This window comes from Phoenix dactylifera, chromosome 5 (assembly GCF_009389715.1).
Source record: "Phoenix dactylifera cultivar Barhee BC4 chromosome 5, palm_55x_up_171113_PBpolish2nd_filt_p, whole genome shotgun sequence".
Classification (NCBI taxonomy): domain Eukaryota; kingdom Viridiplantae; phylum Streptophyta; class Magnoliopsida; order Arecales; family Arecaceae; genus Phoenix; species Phoenix dactylifera.
The window spans coordinates 12,794,674-12,815,389 of NC_052396.1; the positions used below are offsets into that span (position 1 = coordinate 12,794,674).

Sequence of the window (20,716 nt, forward strand, 5' to 3'; positions counted from 1 at the left end):
GATGGTAGCGATGCAGAATGTGCTTGGTCCTGTGGTGGGACTTTGCTCCTTTGCTTGTGCAATGGCTCCAGTATTGTCACAATACAAAAGAACTGGATCGTTGATTGAGGGAGCAACACCAAGTTGATTTACAAACTTCTTGATCCAAACAGCTTCCTTTGCCGCATCTGATGCAGCAACATACTCTGTTTCGCATACGGAATCGGCTACTGAATGCTACTTAGAACTTTTCCAGCAGATTGCTCCTCCATTCAGGGTAAACACAAATCCTGATATACTCTTACTGTCATCATGGTCTGACTGAAAACTAGAGTCTGTAAACCCCACAAGTTTTAAGTCAGATTCTCCATAGATTAACCATTGGGCCTTAGTATTTCTCAAATACTTAAGGATGGTTTTCACCACCTTCCAATGGTTCTCACCCGAATCAGACTGATACCTACTCGCTACTGCTAGTGAGTAAGCAACATCCGGTCTTGTACATGTGATGGCATACATGATAGAACCTACTACAGAAGCATATGGGATTCTACTCATACGCTCTCTCTCCTCGAAAGTTGTCAGACAATCTTTCTTAGAGAAAAAAATTCCTTGTCCTATCGGAAGATAGCCCTTCTTGAAATTCTCCATGTTGAACCGCTTCAACATAGTGTCGATGTACGTGGATTGGGACAATCCAAGCAACCTCTTAGATCTATCTCTATAGATCTTCATCCCTAGGATGTAGGATGCTTCTCCCAAATCCTTCGTGGAGAACTGTGATGACAGCTAGAGTTTCACATTCTGTAATGCAGGAATGTCATCCCCAATTAAGAGAATGTCATCCACATACAAGATAAGGAATGTGATCACTGAACCATTAGCTCACTTGTAGACACAAGGTTCTTCTTCGTTCTTAATGAAGCCATATGTTTTGATAGTTTTATCGAAACGTATGTTCCAACTTCGAGAAGCTTGCTTAAGTCCATAAATGGACTTTTGTAGCTTGTATACTTTGGACTCGTCTATGGATGTAAAACCCTCAAGTTGTATCATATACACCTCTTCTTCCAGCTCTCCATTTAGAAATGCTGTTTTCACATCCATTTGCCAGATTTCATAATCCATATATGCTGCTATAGCAAGCATGATCCGAATAGATTTTAGCATTGCCACAGGGAAAAAAGTCTTGTCATAGTCGATACCATAACGTTGACGATATTCCTTGGCAACCAGACGGGCTTTATAGGTCTCCACCTTTCCGTCTGCGCCTCTCTTTCTTTTGAAGATCCATTTGCACCCTATGGGTTTTATCCCTTCAGGTGGATCAACTAGTGTCCATACACTATTGATTTCCATGGATTCCATTTCGGATCCATGGCATTAAGCCATAACTCAGAGTCGGACCTCTGCATAGCATCCATATAGGTGATCGGATCCTCATTGTTCTCATCGAGCTCAATGGGATCTGCATCTTGGACCAAGAAACCGTAGTATCTGTCCACTTGATGCGGTACTCTACCTGATCGCCTAAATGGTGCTTCGACATTAGGCTCCGGGTTTGATCTAATCGAATCCGGTTCTGTGAGTTCAGTAGATTGTGTTAAATCTTCCATCTGCTGAGCTTCACTAAGTTCAACCTTAGAGGCAACAATTCCTTCACTAAGGAATTCTTTTTCCAAAAAAGTTGCCTTATGTCCTACGAACACCTTTTGTTCATTAGGAAGGTAGAAGTAATAACCCCTAGTTTCCTTAGGGTACCCTACAAAATAACACTTATCGGATCTAGGACCAAGTTTGTCAGTTTGAGAACGTTTAACATAAGCCGGACATCCCCAAACCCTAAGGTATGAAAGTGTCGGCTTACGCCCAGTCCATATCTCATATGGAGTCTTCTCAACAGACCTACTTGGAATCTTATTTAGTATTATACACGCAGACTCTAAAGCATAACCCCAAAAAGATACAAGCAGACTAGTAAACCCCATCATGGATCGAACCATGTCTAACAGAGTTCGATTCCTCATTTCAGATACACCATTGTGCTGAGGTGTTCCTGGAGGGGTCCATTGTGAGATAATCCCATTTTTTTCTAGATAAGTCCAGAAATCATCGAAAAGGTATTCTCCTTCTCAGTCTGACCGAAGGATCTTAATACTCTATCCAATCTGTTTTTCTACTTCATTATGAAATCGTTTGAACATTTCAAATGATTCCGACTTATGCTTCATCAGATAGACATACTCATACCTGGATAGGTCATCTGTGAAGGTTATAAAGTAGGCATAACCACCTTTGGCACTTACGTTCATAGGTCCACATACATCAGTATGTATGAGGCCAAGAACATCGCTGGCTCGTTCACCCTTTCCAGAAAAGGTGACTTGGTCATCTTACCCAGAAGACAGAATTCATAAGTTGGCAATGATTCACAATCATTGATTTCCAAAATGCCCTGTTGGGCTAACCTGTTTGTCCTGTTTTTATTTATGTGACCTAGCCGGCAATGCCACAAATGGGCTTCATTGACATTATCTAACTTAGGGCGTTTATTTGAAGTGTACATTACATTCACAGGCAGTGATAGAGTATAAATGTCATGTTTCAATTGTCCACGAAAAATTTTAATACCATTCAGAATGATATCACAAAAATTTTCTTTTATTGATAAACAATAACCATTTTTGACCAAAAAGCCTACAGAGATGACATTCATCAAAAATGCTGGACAATAATGACAATCATCTAATATGACTATTCTAGATTCAAAAACAAGCTCAATGACTCTTAAAGCTAGGACTGGAACTGATCTTCTATCTCCAACGTTCAGGAATCTTTCGCCATTCTTGATTCTTCTACTAACTTGAAATCCCTGCAACGAATTGTAAATATTAATTGGACTTCCGGTATCCAATACCCAAGCAGTAGAATCATAAACAGAAAAATTACAAGGTGTTATCATATAATTACCTTGTACAGCAATTGTTTGCTGCTTTTTCTTCTTAGGCCTGTTTGGATCAAGGGACGCTATGTAAGCCGGACAGTTCCGCTTCCAATGACCCATCTTCTTACAGAAGAAGCACTCTACCTTGCTCTTATCGGCTTTATGCTTCTTAATCTGGCTGCGCTTAGAGACCCAACACGAGCTTTCTGCACTTTCTTCTTCTTTCCTTTCTTAAGGGAAGAAAGTCCTGCAGAAGTCCCACCTACCACATTCATCGACTCCTTTTTGAGTTGGTGATCCTTCTCATAGGTCTGCAGTAAACCTAGCAAACCATGATAGGATACTTCAGGTTTAGTCATTCTATAATGACTAAGGAAGGTCAGGTAGGACTTGGGAAGTGAGTTCAAAATGGCGTCCTTGCCCAATTGCTCGTGCAAAGGAAAGCCAAGTTTACTTAGGCGATCGATTTGTTCGACCATGTACAATACATGATCGGTGACCGATGCCCCTTCCCTCATGCGGGCATTGAATATAGCACAGGAGGTCTTATGTCGTTCAACATCATCAGGTGTGCCGAAAGACTCCTTCAACATTTGAAGGATTTCCACTGGCTGCGCTTCCTCGAATTTACGACTAAACTCGTCATTCATCGAGGCCCTCATGATGCAGCGCACTGTAGTGCGATCGTTGAGCCACTTCTGATAAGCGTCTCTGATTGCACGTGGTGCATTGGCTGCAGGTTCCTCAGGTGCAGGATCCGATATCACATATAGGATCTGCTCATGCTCTAATACTATTTTCAACTTTCGATACCAGCTATCGAAGTTCAGTCCATTAAGCTTATCATTGTCTAATAGTGTTCGGAGGGACAATGAGTTAGCCATATCTGAAAAATAAAGAAAAAACCTGACTAATCAGTATATGATTTATTTAATCCTAAATACTTGGACTTTAGTCTAAAGTTTTCTCCCACTATTTTAATCGAATTAATAGCCTCTACCTTTAATTCGAGAAATTACTTTAATTTCCTAGTGGGTACTAGAATCCGCATAGACTGCATACGAGCTCGAGGAAGGCTCGGCCAACCCATGTGCATCTAAGAGCAGGTACATTACCAATTGTTTCTCTAAACAATTTCTAGTAATCAATTTTGCCCCAGGTGGTAATCAGTAGGCGGAGGCCTCCACTGAAAATCCTGGTTAGGTCCAACCATTAATAAACTAACTTGATGACACTACCTAATGTATGATCAGGCCCGAGGAAGGCTCGGCCAACCTAATCACAATTAGATAGCTCAAAAAGCTATCATATAATGAAGGATAATTCTAGTATTCAGAGGAACACCAGACGGAAGCGTCCTGCATGTTCAACTGTAATATTAGACCCATTATCATTCACCTTAATGGGAGGCTATGATCTAGTTATCTATATAACTTTATCATTTTAAGGATCTAATAATTTAGAGAATTTTAATTGATATGTGACACTGACCGATAATTCTAAATCCTTCCACTGACTTCACCAAATCATACAGAGGACTAGCTCTTATTGGTCTATTAGATACCTAAATCAGTCACACTGATTTTTCTTAATGGCATGGGTGAGTGCCAAGTCTCAAGGTACCTTAATCAAAACTTGATCGACCAAATTGGCCAGGTAAGAAGGATCATGGGAGGGTTACGCCATTAGCCTCTTTCCTAGACACCAACTATGTTGGCCAGGTAAGAGGTAGCCCCAATTAAAAACCATGATCAAATACCGACTTACCTTAGACACCAATTGGTTTATCAAGTTGATTTAGGTTATCCTTAGGAACTCGGGCTCGACCACTGAGCCACAATCAGATCCAATTGAAATGTTTGGATATGATAAACTACAACTATTGAGTTTGATCATTTTATAAACCTTGATTTAGTCTAGTTCAACTATTGATTAGATTAAATCATGTTTCTTAAGCTAGTCCATTTCAATTTGATTTCATGATTAGGTCTAACCTAGTCAACTAATCTGATTGTGCTAACCCATGCCCCAAATCCCATGTTCAAATTTAAATTTTAATTCGAATTTCAAATTTTGAATTTTAAATCTTTATTTGAAATTCAAATTTTAAATTTTAAATTCAACATTTAATTCTTAATTAAATGTATTATGATCATGGATTCAAGGTGTCAATTTATTCCAAATATAAACAATTTATATTTAAATTTTGTAGTCATAATAAATTTAAAACTGAAATTTCATAATAAATTTCACAAAAATAAACTATTTATTTTATGATACAAATTAATCTCAATTTTGTGCTAGGACAACCTTTTCACTATAAGGGGTTAATCTTATAGCAGGATAACCTTATAATTCAGCATAAGATTGATATTTTATCATTAAATCTAGATCTAATCTAAATTTAAAAATTAAATCATGCATAATTCTAGATGTTATAGACCAATTCCATCGGCCAACTTGGCTCTGATACCAGTTGAAGGAAAAATTTCCCGAGTTGTCCGATAAAATCGAACGCCAGGCATGAAAATTAGTTTTAAATTTTTTTTTATAACAATTATAAATCTTAAACATACTAATATGTAAACTATACCTCGATCCCGCAGCGGAAGATGGTCGAAGTAGATCGGATCTAGATTTTTGAACATATGATCTATCACTTGGTTTACCCTGGCCAAGGTTTTACTGAATTGAAATACAGTGAGACATCAACTCCTAAATTCTGGAGCGGTCAATCCCATCTTGACTCATACACAGACTTCGCGAGTACTTGACTACACCCAGCATCCTTCCGATCCCTGAATTAGAAATTCAGATCATCCAGTGCCTAAGTACAGTGAGTTGCTTGCAAGTCACCATAACAATCATAGGTCTAAGGGGTACTTATGCCCATACGCTTTGCGAGCTAACTTCCGACAGTGGAGTGCTACGCAGGTGAGTCATTGTTCAGTGACGATGTACTCCTACATCTCACCTGTATGCCATACAGTGTCTCCACACTTCTTGGTTTAAGAGGACAACCAACTAAATGGCACACAACGACCTATACTTAACATAGTTATCGTTCAATTGACAGCTCATCATTTGGTCGCAAACTGGTTTAAGGACTAAATGATAAAACCTCCTTTATCCACTAAATTAGTCCTAAGGACTCATCACAATACACAAGAGTTCAATTTGAAGATGTAACACTTGTGATAAATAGAAAATTGCCAGAATAAATTTTTATTCATTTTAATAAAACATATACATAATCCAATTTTTTATAATTAAAAATTAGCTTTGGGACACAATTCCCAACAGAAACCATATGAACACAGTCCCTACCGGTGGATATACAGTTGGCATACAAAAGATGATACTATATCGATAACAAACACGAGCCATATCACGAATATAAAGTGACCTTAGCACAAATATCTTGAGCAATATTTCAAACAATGGTATTTCGTACCGGCCCGAACCAGACGGTATGGGGCGTATCATAATGTATCAGTTTGGTATCGGTATCGGTACGGATGGCGTACCGACAATTGGTATGCTAAAAAAATTTATATCGTACCGTACCGACACTGTGGTAGTGTGGCACCGGAATGGAGTTTGGTACCGGTACGTGAATCTTGTTTCAAACTATGATAGACTAAATGGCAAAGAATGACTTATGATTTTACTTGCACAGTATACTTGAAACCATGTTTGTGAAATATTGATGATTTATGCAAGCATGTTTTATGACTTATTTTAACATATTATGCTATAAAATTGTTAACCCCATGGTTTCAACAGTTTACTATTTGATTTTGATGATAACAAATAAATAAAAATTGAGTTCATTATTATGATTATAGCAAACAAATGAAAATTATGAATTGAGATTTCTTTTAAAGGCAAATGCTGAAATTCTAAACATATGTTAGTATTTTTGGCATAACATTTTATTGAACTAAAATATTAATACAATTCTTGATTATCTGGAAAGAAGACTTATTTATCTAAAACTTTTATATTCAATATATTTTTAAATTTAAACGTTAGCTATGAGTAATAAGGTCTGCAATCTATCTATTTGTAGCTGTAATTTAGGCTGACATATATTTACTTTTTTAGTTTTAACTTTTCAAACAAATGTTCTTTTAAAATGATTCTTACCAAGTTGGAAAGATAACATAAATGGATACAACTTTTATTTAAATATATTTTAAATTTGAATGTTACCTATGAGTAATAGGGTCTGCAATCTATCTATCCGTAGCTGTAATTCAGGCTAACATATATTTATTTTTTTAGCTATAACTTTTCAACCAAATATCCTTTTGAGATGATTTTTATCAGGTTGGAAAGATAAAAATTGTTTTCAACCAAATATCCTTTTGAGATGATTTTTGAGATGATTTTCAACCAAATCTGAGCCGAATCTACCTACATTAAATGTGTTGAAAAAGGGTTTTAAAAGCTTCAAATTGTTTCAGACGGAAAAATAGATTCTTAAGCCTATATAAGGAGGTTCATACCTCATATTGCAGTAAGAGAGAGAGATTCATAGAGGATTGAAGAGAAATCAAGAGAGTATTGTGCTTACAAGTAAAAAGTCTTTCTTGTTGAAAAATTAAGTGTAGCACTTTCATTCTTGTTATTTTGATTAAATATTGTAAGAGAGTTGTTGAGCTCTTATTAACTTGAGTGATAGAGAGGATTACTTGGGAGGATCGTACTCTAGATAAATAAAAGAATATTTGAGGGAGTAGATCAACCAAGGATTAGCTCAGATATCACTAAGTGTAAAGGTTACTTGCACCCAGAAGTCAAGCGGTTTGTAAAGATTTGGATAAGCATAGTGGATTAAATCTCAAAAAGAAGTTCCGAAGAGTGGATGTAGGCTCACAAGGAGACTGAACCACTATAAATCATCGCGTATTATTTTTCTTTTCTTCACTCTTTATTTTTTCATACTCAGTTGTATATTTGTGATTATTACTTGCTATACTTATTGCATCCAGTTTATTTTATTATATTTAAAAACTTGAGGAGATTTGATTTTATTTTCGCAAAATTTTATAAAACCCAATTCACCTTCCTCTTGGGTTTGCCACTCCGGGCCAACAATTGGTATCAGAGCTAGAGCTCTATTTATAGGCTTAATCGTCTTAGAGTAGATCATGGCAACCATAGTGGGAACCTCTCTTGCCGAAGGTCAATCGACCAATAGGCCACCTTTGTTTAGTGGTTTAAACTATAACTATTGGAAGGCTAGAATGAGAATATATGTCCAAGCTCTAGATTATAAATTATAGAAGGTCATTGTCAATAGCCCTAAAATACCAAGGTTGTAGAGGAAAAATTGATTATCAAGTCCGAAAATGAATGGGATGAAATTGATGTGAAATATATTCAAAAGAATGCTAAAGCCATGAACTTGTTGTATTGTGCATTAGATCCTAATGAGTTCAATAGAATTTCTACATATGAAATGGCTAAAGAAATATAGATAGATTAGAAGTAACTCATGAAGGTACTAATCAAGTTAAAGAGTCAAAAATTAGCATGCTTGTACATAATTATGAACTCTTTAAGATGAATGCCGAAGAATCTATTTCCGACATGTTTACTAGGTTTACGAATATTACTAATGCTTTGAAATTTGTTGGTAAATCTTATACTAATGTTGAAATGGTGAGTGTTGGGAATTGTGTCCTAAATCCAATCAATTGTTGATTGTAAATGTATTTGAATCAATTAAAAATAGCGTGGTATTTATTCATCACCAGAACATCTTCACAAACTCCGATGTGATGAAGTTCTTAGGACTGCTTTGTGTAATGAAATACGATTTTGTCACACAGGTCCTTAAATGTTCATAACCGTATGATATACTATTAACAGGACGATAGTATTATCGGGCGTAGGTCATTGTGTATCATATTTGTTGGTTGTCTTCCAAACCAAAGAGTATAGAGATACTAGTATGGTATACGGGTGAATGGTAGTGTACGTTCACTGAACGTGACCAATTGACGGACTCTCTCTTGTCAAGAGTTGTTCCGAGTGGATATGGGTATATGTATCCTTTAGACCTGAGATTGCAACCGGTGGCTTGCAAGCAACTCACTGTACTTTGGTGCCGGACACCTAGATTTCTAATCCAGCGATGGAAGGTTTCTAGGTCCAGTCAAGTACTTGTGGTAGTTAGTTGCAGATCAAGATGGGATTGACCTCCCTTAGAAATAAGGGTGAATGCCTTGTATTTTCAATTAAGTAGTACCCTGGCCTGGGAAAGTCAAATCACTATCACTTGACTTATTGAATTGAAACATATTTTTGGATGGATCGTTTCAGGGTAGACAGACAATGAACCCACCCTAGGCATTTTCTGGTCAAGAGGATGAATTATGCGGTAACCATAGTCCATAGGTTCTAGAATGTTGCTTTGCATCTATTCGGCCTATCCGGTCGTTAGATCCCATTGCTAGATGGTTACTTCAATGAGTGCAAGAAGTGTTCTTGTACTACCGGCTTAGGTTTGAACCTGTGAGGTCACACGCTTAGAAGTTTCTGGATTGATCAAATGGCTGATTGACGATTGAGAATCGTCTAGAGGTAAAATAGTCAATATGATTGACTGATTGCCCTAAGCAATTGTTGCTTGGAGAAGTTAATTGGTGATTGGATCACTGATTATACTCAATTTGATTGAGTAATAGAGATTGGGCTTGACCAAATTCAAATATGATTTGAAATTGGTAAAACCGTAATTGACACCAAAATTGGTTTGGTGAAAATATCTAATTTGCCCCCAACCAAATTAGATTTGGCTTGAGTCAAATTGGATTAAAATCAATTATGATCCTAGTATGACTAGGATTTCCTTCCCTATGTGGGACCCACATAGTGTATGTGGGACCCACATAGTGTATGTGGGACCCACGTCCTGCCTATGTGGGACCCACGTCCTGCCTATGTGGGACCCACGTCCTGCCTATGTGGGACCCACATCCCGATGCCCTCCAGGCCACCTCATCCTTTTGCATGCCTGACACGTGGCAGAGCAGGACACCTCTTTTGCTTGCATGCGTGACACGTGGCGGAGCAGGACACCTCTTTTGCTTGCATGTGTGACATGTGGCGGGCCTGGACACCTCGCACTCCTCCTGATGTCATCCATGATCTCATCTGCCTCATGAGGTCATCCATGACATCGCCTTCCAGGCCACCTCACCCCTTTGCATGCGTGACACGTGGCGGAGCAGGACACCTCTTTTTCTTGCATGTGTGACATGTGTCCTGGCAAGTCACCTCATCGGACACCTCATAGGGATACCTCACCCTCTTCTTGGCCTATAAATAGGCCACCCCTCTTCCTTCTTCTGAACATCAAGAGCACCAGAGAAAGAGAGTGAGAGGAGAGAGTAGTTCTGAAGGTGAAAGCCCAAGAAGGAGTCCTTGAGCTGTGAAGGTCCATCTTCTTCCTTCTTCTTCCTTTCAGCCAACCTTCTGCCTCCCTGCGAGCTAGCACTCCCCGGGAAGCTGATCATTCCGGAGCTTCGCGTGGACGAGTCATCGAGGCCGGACGCTTGTACGGCTGCGAAGCATCCTTGAAGGAATCTCCCTCTAAAGGTAAGAGATCTGATATCTTTTATAGTTGAGATATGATCTCAATCTTCAAATCACAAGAAGTTATGATTTATGCATATTTATTTGAATCACACAATCCTCGGGATCTGAGGGCTTTGTGATATTTGGTGTCAAAGCAAAGGATTAGTGGAGACTATCCAATTTTCGGAATCTCTCACGCATGATCGTGTGACGAAGCGTGGCTCTCCACCCGGGGGCTCATATGATGAGTGCTTTGATAGGCATGCACGGATGTCACCCTATGTATTGGGACTGAGCCCGCGCCACATGTGATGTGCAGTTGAAGAATATCTTCGACTGGTACCAGAGTTAAAATATCTAAAATATCAAGCATGTTATGGGTTAAAATGTTTAACCCATTCTTTCCGCATAAAATTTTTTTGAAATTCATGCTTAGCCCTCTACACGCACACCATCAGTGAGAAAGATTCTTAGGTCTTTGCCAAAAAGTTGGGAGCTAAAAGTCACCGCAATACAAAAGGCAAAAGATCTTACAAAGCTTAGCTTGGATGAACTTTTGGATTCTCTCATGACCCATGAGCTATCCATGAAGCCAGACGAAGATGATAGCAAAAGAAAATAGGCTTACCTCTTCAATCATCCATCACCAATGAATCAAGTGAAGAAGATGAGGATCTTACTTTGCTTACAAAGAAATTTAAAAGATTTCTAAGTAAAAAAAAAATCAAGGGGCAAAAAGATTTCAAAAGAGAGATGCGGCCAAAGATGAACATATGTTACCAATGTAAAAAATCGGGCCATATCAAATATAATTGTCCTAATTAAAGAAGTCAAGTAAGAAGGACAAGAAGAAAGCTTTGGTAGCGGCATCAGGCTGAAAGTGATTCAAGTAGCTCCGATGAAGAAAATGATAATGAGCTTGCTAATCTTTGCTTCATGGCAAAAGAAGATAATGAGGTATATAATTCTATTGATGGTAATTTCTCATATGATGAATTGCAAAATGCTTTTGAAGAATTAGTTGACGAATTTAGAAAACTTGGCATGAAAAATGTTTCTCTTAAAAAGATCGTTTCTTCTCTTTCTAATGAAAATGAAGTTTTGAAAAATGAGAATTAGGTTTTGAAAAAGAAAGTCAAAGAACTATCTTCAAAGTTAGAAACTTCATCTTCAAATAATCTAAAGCATGAAAATGAATCTTTGAAAATAAATGTTTAAGATTTAACCTCTACACTTTCTAAGTTTGTGCAAGGAAAAGAAAACTTGAATATTTTACTTGAATAACAAAGATGTACTTTTAATAAGATTGGAATTGGGCATGATTATTCTCAAAGAAAAAGTTTTATAAAAACTTATTTGTTAAGGCAACTTCTTCAAGTTATTATTGTATAAAGAATGATCATATATCTTATTCATATCCTATTAGAAGTAATACTTATATTGGAACTAAAAAGGTTTGAGTTCCTAAGAACCTTATAAATGTTGGAATCAAAAATGTTTGGGTTCCAAAGAAACTTGTATAATTTTTAGAGCTAACTCTTTTAGACCCAAGAGAGTTTGGGTACCAAATTTCAATGAGTACTTTTAATTTTTGTAGATATGTTTGAAATCTTAAAGTAAGGAGGATAGATGGTTCTTATATAGTGCTTGCTCAAGGCATATGACCGGAGATGAATCTGGTATAGTAATTAAAAATAAACCTAGATTAGTAGCCCAAGGTTTCAACCAAGAAGAAGATATTGATTTTGATGAAATTTTGCACTAGTTGCTAGACTTGAAGCAATTAGAATGTTACTTGCATTTGCATATTTTAAAGATTTCTAGTTATATCAAATGGATATTAAAAGTGCTTTTCTAAATGTTTATATTTCGGAGGAAGTTTATGTAGAATAACCTTCCAGTTTTCAAGATTATGAATTTTCAAATCATGTTTTTAAAACTTTCAAAAGCTTTGTATGGTTTAAAACAAGCACCTAGAGTATGGTATGAAAGATTAAGTAAATTTTTTATTAATAACAATTTTACAAGAGAACAACTAGATACTACTTTTTTTATAAAATTAAAAGATCATGACATGCTCATTGTTCAAGTTTATGTTGATGGCATTATATTTGGTGCTACTAATGAAAGCTTGTACAAAGATTTTGCTGAGTGTATGCAAGGTGAATTTGAGATGAGCATGATGGAAGGGCTAAACTACTTTCTTGGACTCCGAATCAAGCAACTAACGGAAGGCATTTTCATTAACCAATCCAAGTACATAAAGAATTTGCTTAAAAAGTTTGGAATGAAAAATCCAAAACCAATTGGAACACCAATGAGTCCATCAACTAAGCTAGACAAAGATGAAAATGGTCAGCCGATAGATGACAGAAAATATCGAGGTATAATTGGTTCTTTACTCTATTTAACCGCTAGTAGACTGGATATTATATTTAGTATTTGTATGTGTACTACATTTCAATCATGTCCAAAAGAATCTAACATGATTGCCGTGAAACATATTTTTCGATATTTATTGGACACTCAAAACTTAGGATTATGGTATCCTAAAAATATTTTTTTTGATCTTATTGGTTTCTCCGATTCGGACTTTGCGGGTTGTAAAATTGATTGAAAAAGTACTAGTGGTTCTTGTCAATTTTTTGGACATTCTCTAGTATCTTGGTTTAGTAAAAAGCAAAATTCAGTAGTTTTATCTACGGTCAAAGCCAAAGATATTACCATCGGTAGTTATTGTGCTCAAATTTTATGGATGAAACAACAATTAAAAGATTTTGGATTTCATTTCTTTCATATTTCTATTAAATGTTATAATACTAGTGCAATTAATTTAACTAAAAATTCTATTCAATATTCTAGAACCAAATATACTAAAATTTATAAGAGATCATGTTCAAAAAAGGGATATTGAACTTGAATTTATTAGTACCGATTATCAATTGGTAGATATTTTTACAAAACCTCTTAGCGAAGAAAATTTTTGTTATATTAGAAAAGAACTTGGTATGTCCAATCCTTTTGAAAAATGATATTTTTTTAATGCTATGCATATAGATAGGGGGAGATATTTTGCATAGCTTTGAATCTTATCAATCTCTCTATAACTTGATGAATTAGAATTCATGTTGTTCTCTTCTCATGTGCTAAAATGCAATTACTTAGGGTGAAAATAAATGTTATCAAATAAGATTGATTCATGAACAATTATTTGATTTACATTGATATCACATCTATATTTTCTTATATTTGATATTTCTTTTTATTTATGTCAAAAAGGGGAGAAGATATATGATTAATACAAAGAGATGCTATTTTAATAAAATATATATATATATATAAGTTTACATCTATTGTTTGTCATCATCAAAAAGGAGAAGATTGTTAACTCCATAGTTTCAACAGTTTACTATTTGATTTTAATGATAACAAAAAAATGAATTTTCTTCATTATTATGATTATAGCAAACAAATGAAAATTAGGAATTGAGATTTTTTTTGAAGGTAAATGTTGGAATTCTGAACGTGTGTCAGTATTTTTAGCATAACATTTTATTGAAATATAAAATTAATATAATTCTTAATTATATAGAAAGAAGACTTATTTATCTAAACTTTTATATTTAATATATTTTTAAATTTGAACGTTAGCTATGAGTAATAAGGTTTGCAATCTATCTATCTGTAGCTGTAATTCAGGTTGACATATGTTTACTCTTTTAGCTGTAACTTTTTAATTAAATATCCTTTTAAGATGATTATTATCAAGTTAGAAAGATAATGTAAAGGGCTACACCTACAATTTTGTCTCCAGCCACTAAGTCAAATTCAGCATTTTTATTTGTTAAAAAGGTGCTACAAAGTAAAAAACCAAATCTGACCCGAATCTACCTACATTAAATGTGTTGAAAAAGGGTTTCAAATGCTTCAAATTGTCTCAAATGGGAAAATGGCTTCTCAAGCTTATAAAAGAAGGTTCATACTTCATATTGCAGCAAGGGAGAGAGTTCTATAAAGGATTGAAGAGAAATCAAGAGAGTATTGTGCTTACAAGTAGAAAGCCTTGTTGAGAAATTGAGTGTGGTGCTTTCATTCTTGTTATTTTGATTAAATATTATAAGAAAGTTGTTCAGCTCTTATTAGCTTGAGTGATAGAAAGAATTGCTTGGAAGGATTGTACTCTAGATAAACAAAAATATATTTGAGAGAGTAGATCAACCAAGGGTTAGCTCGGATATCACCAAGTGTAAATGTTGCTTACACCCGGAAGTCAAGCAGTTTGTAAAGCTTTGGATAAACAAAGTGGATTAAATCTCGGAAAGAAGTTCCGAAGAGTGGATGTAGGCTCACAAGAAGACCGAACCACTATAAATCGTCACATATTATTTTTCTTTCCTTTACTATTTATTTTTTCATACTTAGTTGCATATTTGTGATTATTACTTGCTATACTTAGTGCATCTAGTTTATTTCATTAGATTTAAAAATGTAAGGAGATTTGATTTTATTTTTGCAAAATTTTATAAAACCCAATTCACCCCTCTCCCCTCTTGGGTTTGCCACTCTGGGCCAACAAAAATGATTTATGTTTATAATATATGTTATTTTCTTTAAATGATGTATTATTATAAAAAAAATGTATGCTTGATTCGATAAGATAGTGTAAGTTTTACTTGCTGGGTTGTATAGCTCATATCTCTTTTTATTTTCTCTTTTCAGATGAATAGAGTCTATAGGAATGAAGGATGGTCCAAGTTTAGAGTTTGCACTAGTAAGCATGGCGATTATGTAATAAAAAAAATTAGTATTTTAATTAACATAAATTTGTACTTAGTGATTTCTTGAATTTTGAGAATTATGGGTTTTGGTATTTTTATTTGGAATGCATAGGTGTTTGCTTTGATCCGGCAGGATGCTAGTGCAAGTGATTAAGTAGTGATAGGTACCATTCTAGACAACTTGATAGATGCTCAGGTGCTATTTAATTGTGATTCTTCTTATTTCTTTGCATCTCCCAAGTTTCCTACCTCTTCAAACTACATATCTAAAGAATTGTGTAAACCACTAACTGCTGCCATTTCTCTTAAAAAAGTTATTCTTACATATGTTTTATTTAAGAATTGCATCACTCAGATGAGGAAACAAGGGTTAATACAAACCGTTCTAGATGGAAGTAGCACGGCGGAAGCGTGGTGGAATGTTAGACGAAGACTAAGTATCCTTATTTGTTTAAGCATTAAGTTACAATAAGTTTCAAGGATAAAACTCTTTTTAGGGGTGAAGAATCTGAGGGCCTGGGCCCGGTCAACTTGATCGGCCCAAGGTTGGCCTAAAAGGGGCTGGCTACGCTACTCAAATGGAGTCTTCCTCCCCTCTGATGAGTTGTGCCGAAAATCGGAGTCCTAGGGTCGCCAGGACCCTAGGGCTCCTCTAAAGAAAGGAAGCCCTCCGGCAACCTTAGGGCTCATCTATAAAAAGAAAGCCTTCTCCCTCCAAAGCTCTCGATCTTGAGCAATCCTCCCCCTCTGTCTTTCTTCCACTTTTTTTTTTTGTTGGAGTTCATGATTGCCCGTTCTTGTTCCTACCAAAAATTGGAGCTTCCGAGATTGCCGGAGCCAAAGTAACACCCGGCCTTCTTCCCCTATTCTTTTTCTTCATCTCATGACTTGAATCCATTGTCGTTGTCGAGAAATTGGCCAAAAATCGTCTGAAAAAGGGAGGCCTTTGTTCTACCCCATTTTGCCTTCTTCTCCCTTTTGTCGGCCATTAATGTCGTCGCTTCTTGGTACTGAACCTCTAGTTGAGTCCCATGACCTCCCTACCTTATTCTCTAGCAAAACCATGGCCTCCAATGGGTGGCCAATAATCAAAATCAAAGAAAAGGCTTTGGTTCCCCTATTTTTCATGCCTTTTCTTTGGATTTCGCATCAGTCGGCCTCCGCTGCCGGTTGTCCACCACCTCCGGCCACCGGTCACATCCCCTAGCATGACCTCCGATGATCCTAGCCTCTCTTTCATCATTTTTCTCTTAAGTTTCTTTCTCTAGTTTCTCTCTTCTATTTCTCTCTCTACTTTTCTTCTTTCTCTCTTCTCTCTCTTTCTCACTCTAGTAGACTTATTGACCACCGGTGCAAGGATCCCATCAACCTATATTATGGATCTAAGTGACTCCCAGGCCCTGAAATACCGTGGTGCTCGGATAGCCTAGCGGACCGACCACCCTGGCCTTGCAGAGTAGAAACTCACTAATGATGATCCGTGTCTATCGATTTTGGCCCTGACTGAGTTCGTGCCCCATGGTTCATTAATCGGATTGCTTAAATCTGATCCACCTGGAACCACCGCATGCCTAGTCAAACATCCCCTTTTCTTGTTATTTTAATAATATTAAAGTTATTGAATAGAAATTAATTTTTTTTGAATATTTTAAATAGGTTTGCCAAATTTATCTAGTGAAATTTAAGGATCTAAGACGAAAGAGGTAAGTAGATCTTACACTCCTTGTTATTTTTTAAATTATTATTTTTTATGCTTATAATTTTGTTAGTAAAGATATCATATTTTTTTAAAAAATAATGAATCAGCATATGTGTTATGAAAATCATGCTTTATTATGGAAAGTAGTTTCATAAATATTTTTTATGAAAATTGTATGTTTACGAATCACATATTTTAGAGTGCTGTATAATCTTTTCCATTTACTTATGTGTATATTTTAAGAAAAAGATATAAATATTTCAAAGGCTTTTAAATATATATGTATGATCCCTAGAATTGAGAAAGATCGATATCCAGAGCTAGTATTTGTACGAACACAGGCCCCACCAATATATATAAAGTTGACATACGAAACATGATACTCTGTCGATTACAAACATAGGCCTTGTCACAAGTATAAAATGATCTTAGCACGAATATCTGTGAGCAATATTTTGAACTATAATGTGCTAAATGGTAGAAGAATGATTTATGAATTTATTTGTAATATGAACTTGGAACTATGTTTATGAAATATGGATGAATTGTTCACAATAAAATATTACACTATAAAATACTTTATTTTTGCAATATCTATTATTTTTTAAAATAATGCATTATCATGAAAAAACCTATGCTTGATTTGGTAACATAGTATAAATTTTACTTACTGAGCTATGTAGATCATATTTCTTTTTTTTCACTTTCCAAACGAATAGGATCACTAAGAATGAAAGATGATTCAGGCTTGGAGTTCACGTTTGCAAGCTTAGCAATTTTATAGAAAAAATTTAATAGTTTAATTGACTATAAATTTGTAGTTAGTAATTTTCTAAATTTTGAGGATTATGGATTTTGGTACTTATATTTGGATTTCCACGTTTGGAACCAGTGTTAGCTTTGTTATTTAATGGATGATGAACTTAGACTCTTTAATTATATTTCGATTATGATGGATTTGGAAGATAAATATAATTATTGGCTCGTATTATCGTGGGTGGTATCCTTCGATCGTATGGTCATGTTATGTCCCGAATTTGGGGCATGATAGAGAAAGAGAAGAAGAGAGAGAAAGAAAGGGAGAGTTTTCTCTTTCTTCTCTCTCCTATTTTTTTTCTACTTTTCCCTTCTTTGATAAAACATGGGAAGAGGAAGAGGAAGAGGAAGAGGAGAAAGGAAGTGGTGGTAGTGGTCCGACACAGTGGCAACAGGCAGCGGTGATGGGCAGCAGAGAGCAGCAGCAGCGGCCACCGACCGGCTAAAATCAACCCAAAAATAAGGCCGAATAGGGGGTTCTTGGCTCGGTTGTTTTCGGGTCCCAACCCGCGTATTAGTGGCTGGCCGTGGAGATGACCGAAAGAAAGAGAAAAGAGAAAAATGGATGGAAATAGGGGTCAGCAATCATGATGGAAATCCTGTGGTTTTTCACCAAAATAAAGCGGCAACCATGGTCTTATACATAGATGTGTAGAGGAGAGGGAGAATCCATAGGTGGCGGTGCTTTCATTGTCTCCAGCGAGCAGCGGTGAAGGCTTGCACAAGAACCAGATGTGGCATAAAGTGGGAGTTCGACTCCAGCCGGATGTTGGACGAAGAAGAAGACTCACATCAGGAGACTTCCTCTTTCTTTTTTCCTTTGAACAACCTAGGACCTCCCTAAAAGAGCTGGCCAAAAAATATTACTTAGATTTCTTGACTTGATATAAGTATGTAAGATCTATCTAGTGTATAGTCGATGTGGGACTAAACACACGTCCGCACGTGCGGACCCTCATATGCACAGTAAATGAAATTGGCTCATTGTTCAACAAAGATATTTTTTTGTCAGCAATATCTCCTTAAAACCAACTTTTTACATACCACAATAAATAAATAAATAAATAAATAGACAAATGAAAACTACTGATACCATTTTCAATCGATAAACTGCAGCATAAATGCCAGAGATGTGGCTAATTTCAACTTAGTGTTTGTTTTCTAGGAGAGCAAACACAGACTGAAAACACAACCAGACAGTAAAAGAAAGGGATAAGTCTGAAAACTAGAAAAACAGAATACTTACCCACAAAAAGAAAGAAAGAAACAGAGAAGAATGAAAAATTGAATTTTGAAGGCCTTCCATACCCTTGTTGTCTTGTTGAGATAGACCAAAAGATTGCATAGCTCCACCGTATGTTCCTAACAGTAGTTGCAAGCTGCTTCCTCCGGTGCTTCTCAGGCATCTCTTCCGGGATTTGGGCGCCCGTCGCCATTGCTCGACATATAACCTAGATCACTACTCAGAACTCACAAGAAATCCCACCCACTCTCACCTTATTGCACCAGTAGAAGCATTCTGATATTTCCAAATAAGAGGCCCTAAGAATTTTCATCACATTTATTACTATTCTGGTAGGAGAGAGGAAGCTAAGCCCTCCAAAGATGACATGTCGATTCTGTTTTCTCTAGCAGAAGAAGGGGAGGAAAGCAAGAGTTTTGTGTCCTATTGCTCGTCTTCCACCCAATAACATAAGAAGGCGGTCTCGGATATGTGCTTTTGGGGTTTATTTCTTGTTCATCTACAATCTAAGAAACCTTTTGGAGTGAGGAAGTATAAACAAGTGTCGGACTACGAAGTCCAATGGAGAGGGCAGAAGCTGGTAGCTTAATGGACAGATCCCATTGCTGAGAAAATCTAGAGCGTAGAGAATGCTGGGTGCTTCTTTTTCAGACAAAACGGGGAGTCTCTGTCCCACGAAAGTGGAGAATTTGCTAGCCACTTTTTCTTCTAGGAATATTAAGAAGACACCCTTCTCTTCCTCGTAAAATAGTCTGGCTCAAAGATTTGAATAAAAAACTTGGACACAAACAAAGTAGAGTGACAACATAAAATAGTCTACCACAAGGATTCAAGAAAAAGAAATTATAGAAAACAGGTTCCGGAACTTGGGAAGGAGCTTGGAACACTAAACTAGCAGGAGAATGATAAATTTGTTGGTTCTGAATAGCAGTTCAAGACCCAATGTTGGACTGGCTTGGTACTTTTGCTTGTAAAACTGGAAGACCTCTCTCTCTCTCTCTCTCTCTCTCTCTCTCTCTCTCTCTCTCTCTGTGTGTGAACAAAAAGAGAAACCAAGGCTCACACCACGGCTTTCATTACAGAGGAAGGGCATGGGAAGAAGAAATGAACAATTCAGTAGTGTTGGGGCGCATAGACAAGAAATTCAGGTCATACTATTCTAAGATGTTGTCTGGTACAAGACAAAGCTAAGCCTTAGTACCCTCTCTCTCTCTCTCTCTCTCTCTCTCTCTCTCTCTCTCTCTCTCACACACACACACACACACACTGGCCTCTTTCCCATTTTGGAATGAGTCTCTTATTTATCTGTAACAACCCAGGATCTCACCCAAAATGGCTAGCCGGAAGGTATTGTTTGGGTTCCTTGATCCTGTATAAGTACCCAAGATCTACCCAACGAATAACCGATATGGGACTAAATACACGCCCGCATGGGTCCTCACATACTCCCTCCGTTCAAGTCCTGACGTCCTCGTCAGGCTAAGGGTTCAAATCCATTCAAATCTAATCACAAACACCACGATCGGTCAGTAGTCAACCCCAATGGATCCGTGCTGCAGTGTCCCCTAGTCCACATAAGTTATGGGCCGGGTCCGCTCTGATACCATTTGTAACAACCTAGGATCTCATCCAAAATGGCTAGCCGGAAGGTATTGTTTGGGTTCCTT

At 36.7% G+C, this 20,716-nt stretch overlaps 1 protein-coding gene across 1 annotated transcript in view; it reads right to left on the reverse strand.

Moving 5' to 3' along the window:
* The window catches only part of LOC103710320 (transcription factor GLABRA 3-like), a 45,914-nt gene extending 25,856 nt beyond the window's left edge, over positions 1 to 20,058 (reverse strand). Inside the window, exon 1 of the mRNA XM_039126822.1 lies at positions 19,115 to 20,058. Within this exon, the coding sequence (XP_038982750.1) occupies positions 19,115 to 19,242 (128 nt within the window). The 5' untranslated portion in view covers positions 19,243 to 20,058. The remainder of the gene's footprint in view (positions 1 to 19,114) is intronic.
* Between the last annotated feature and the right edge of the window lie 658 nt (positions 20,059 to 20,716).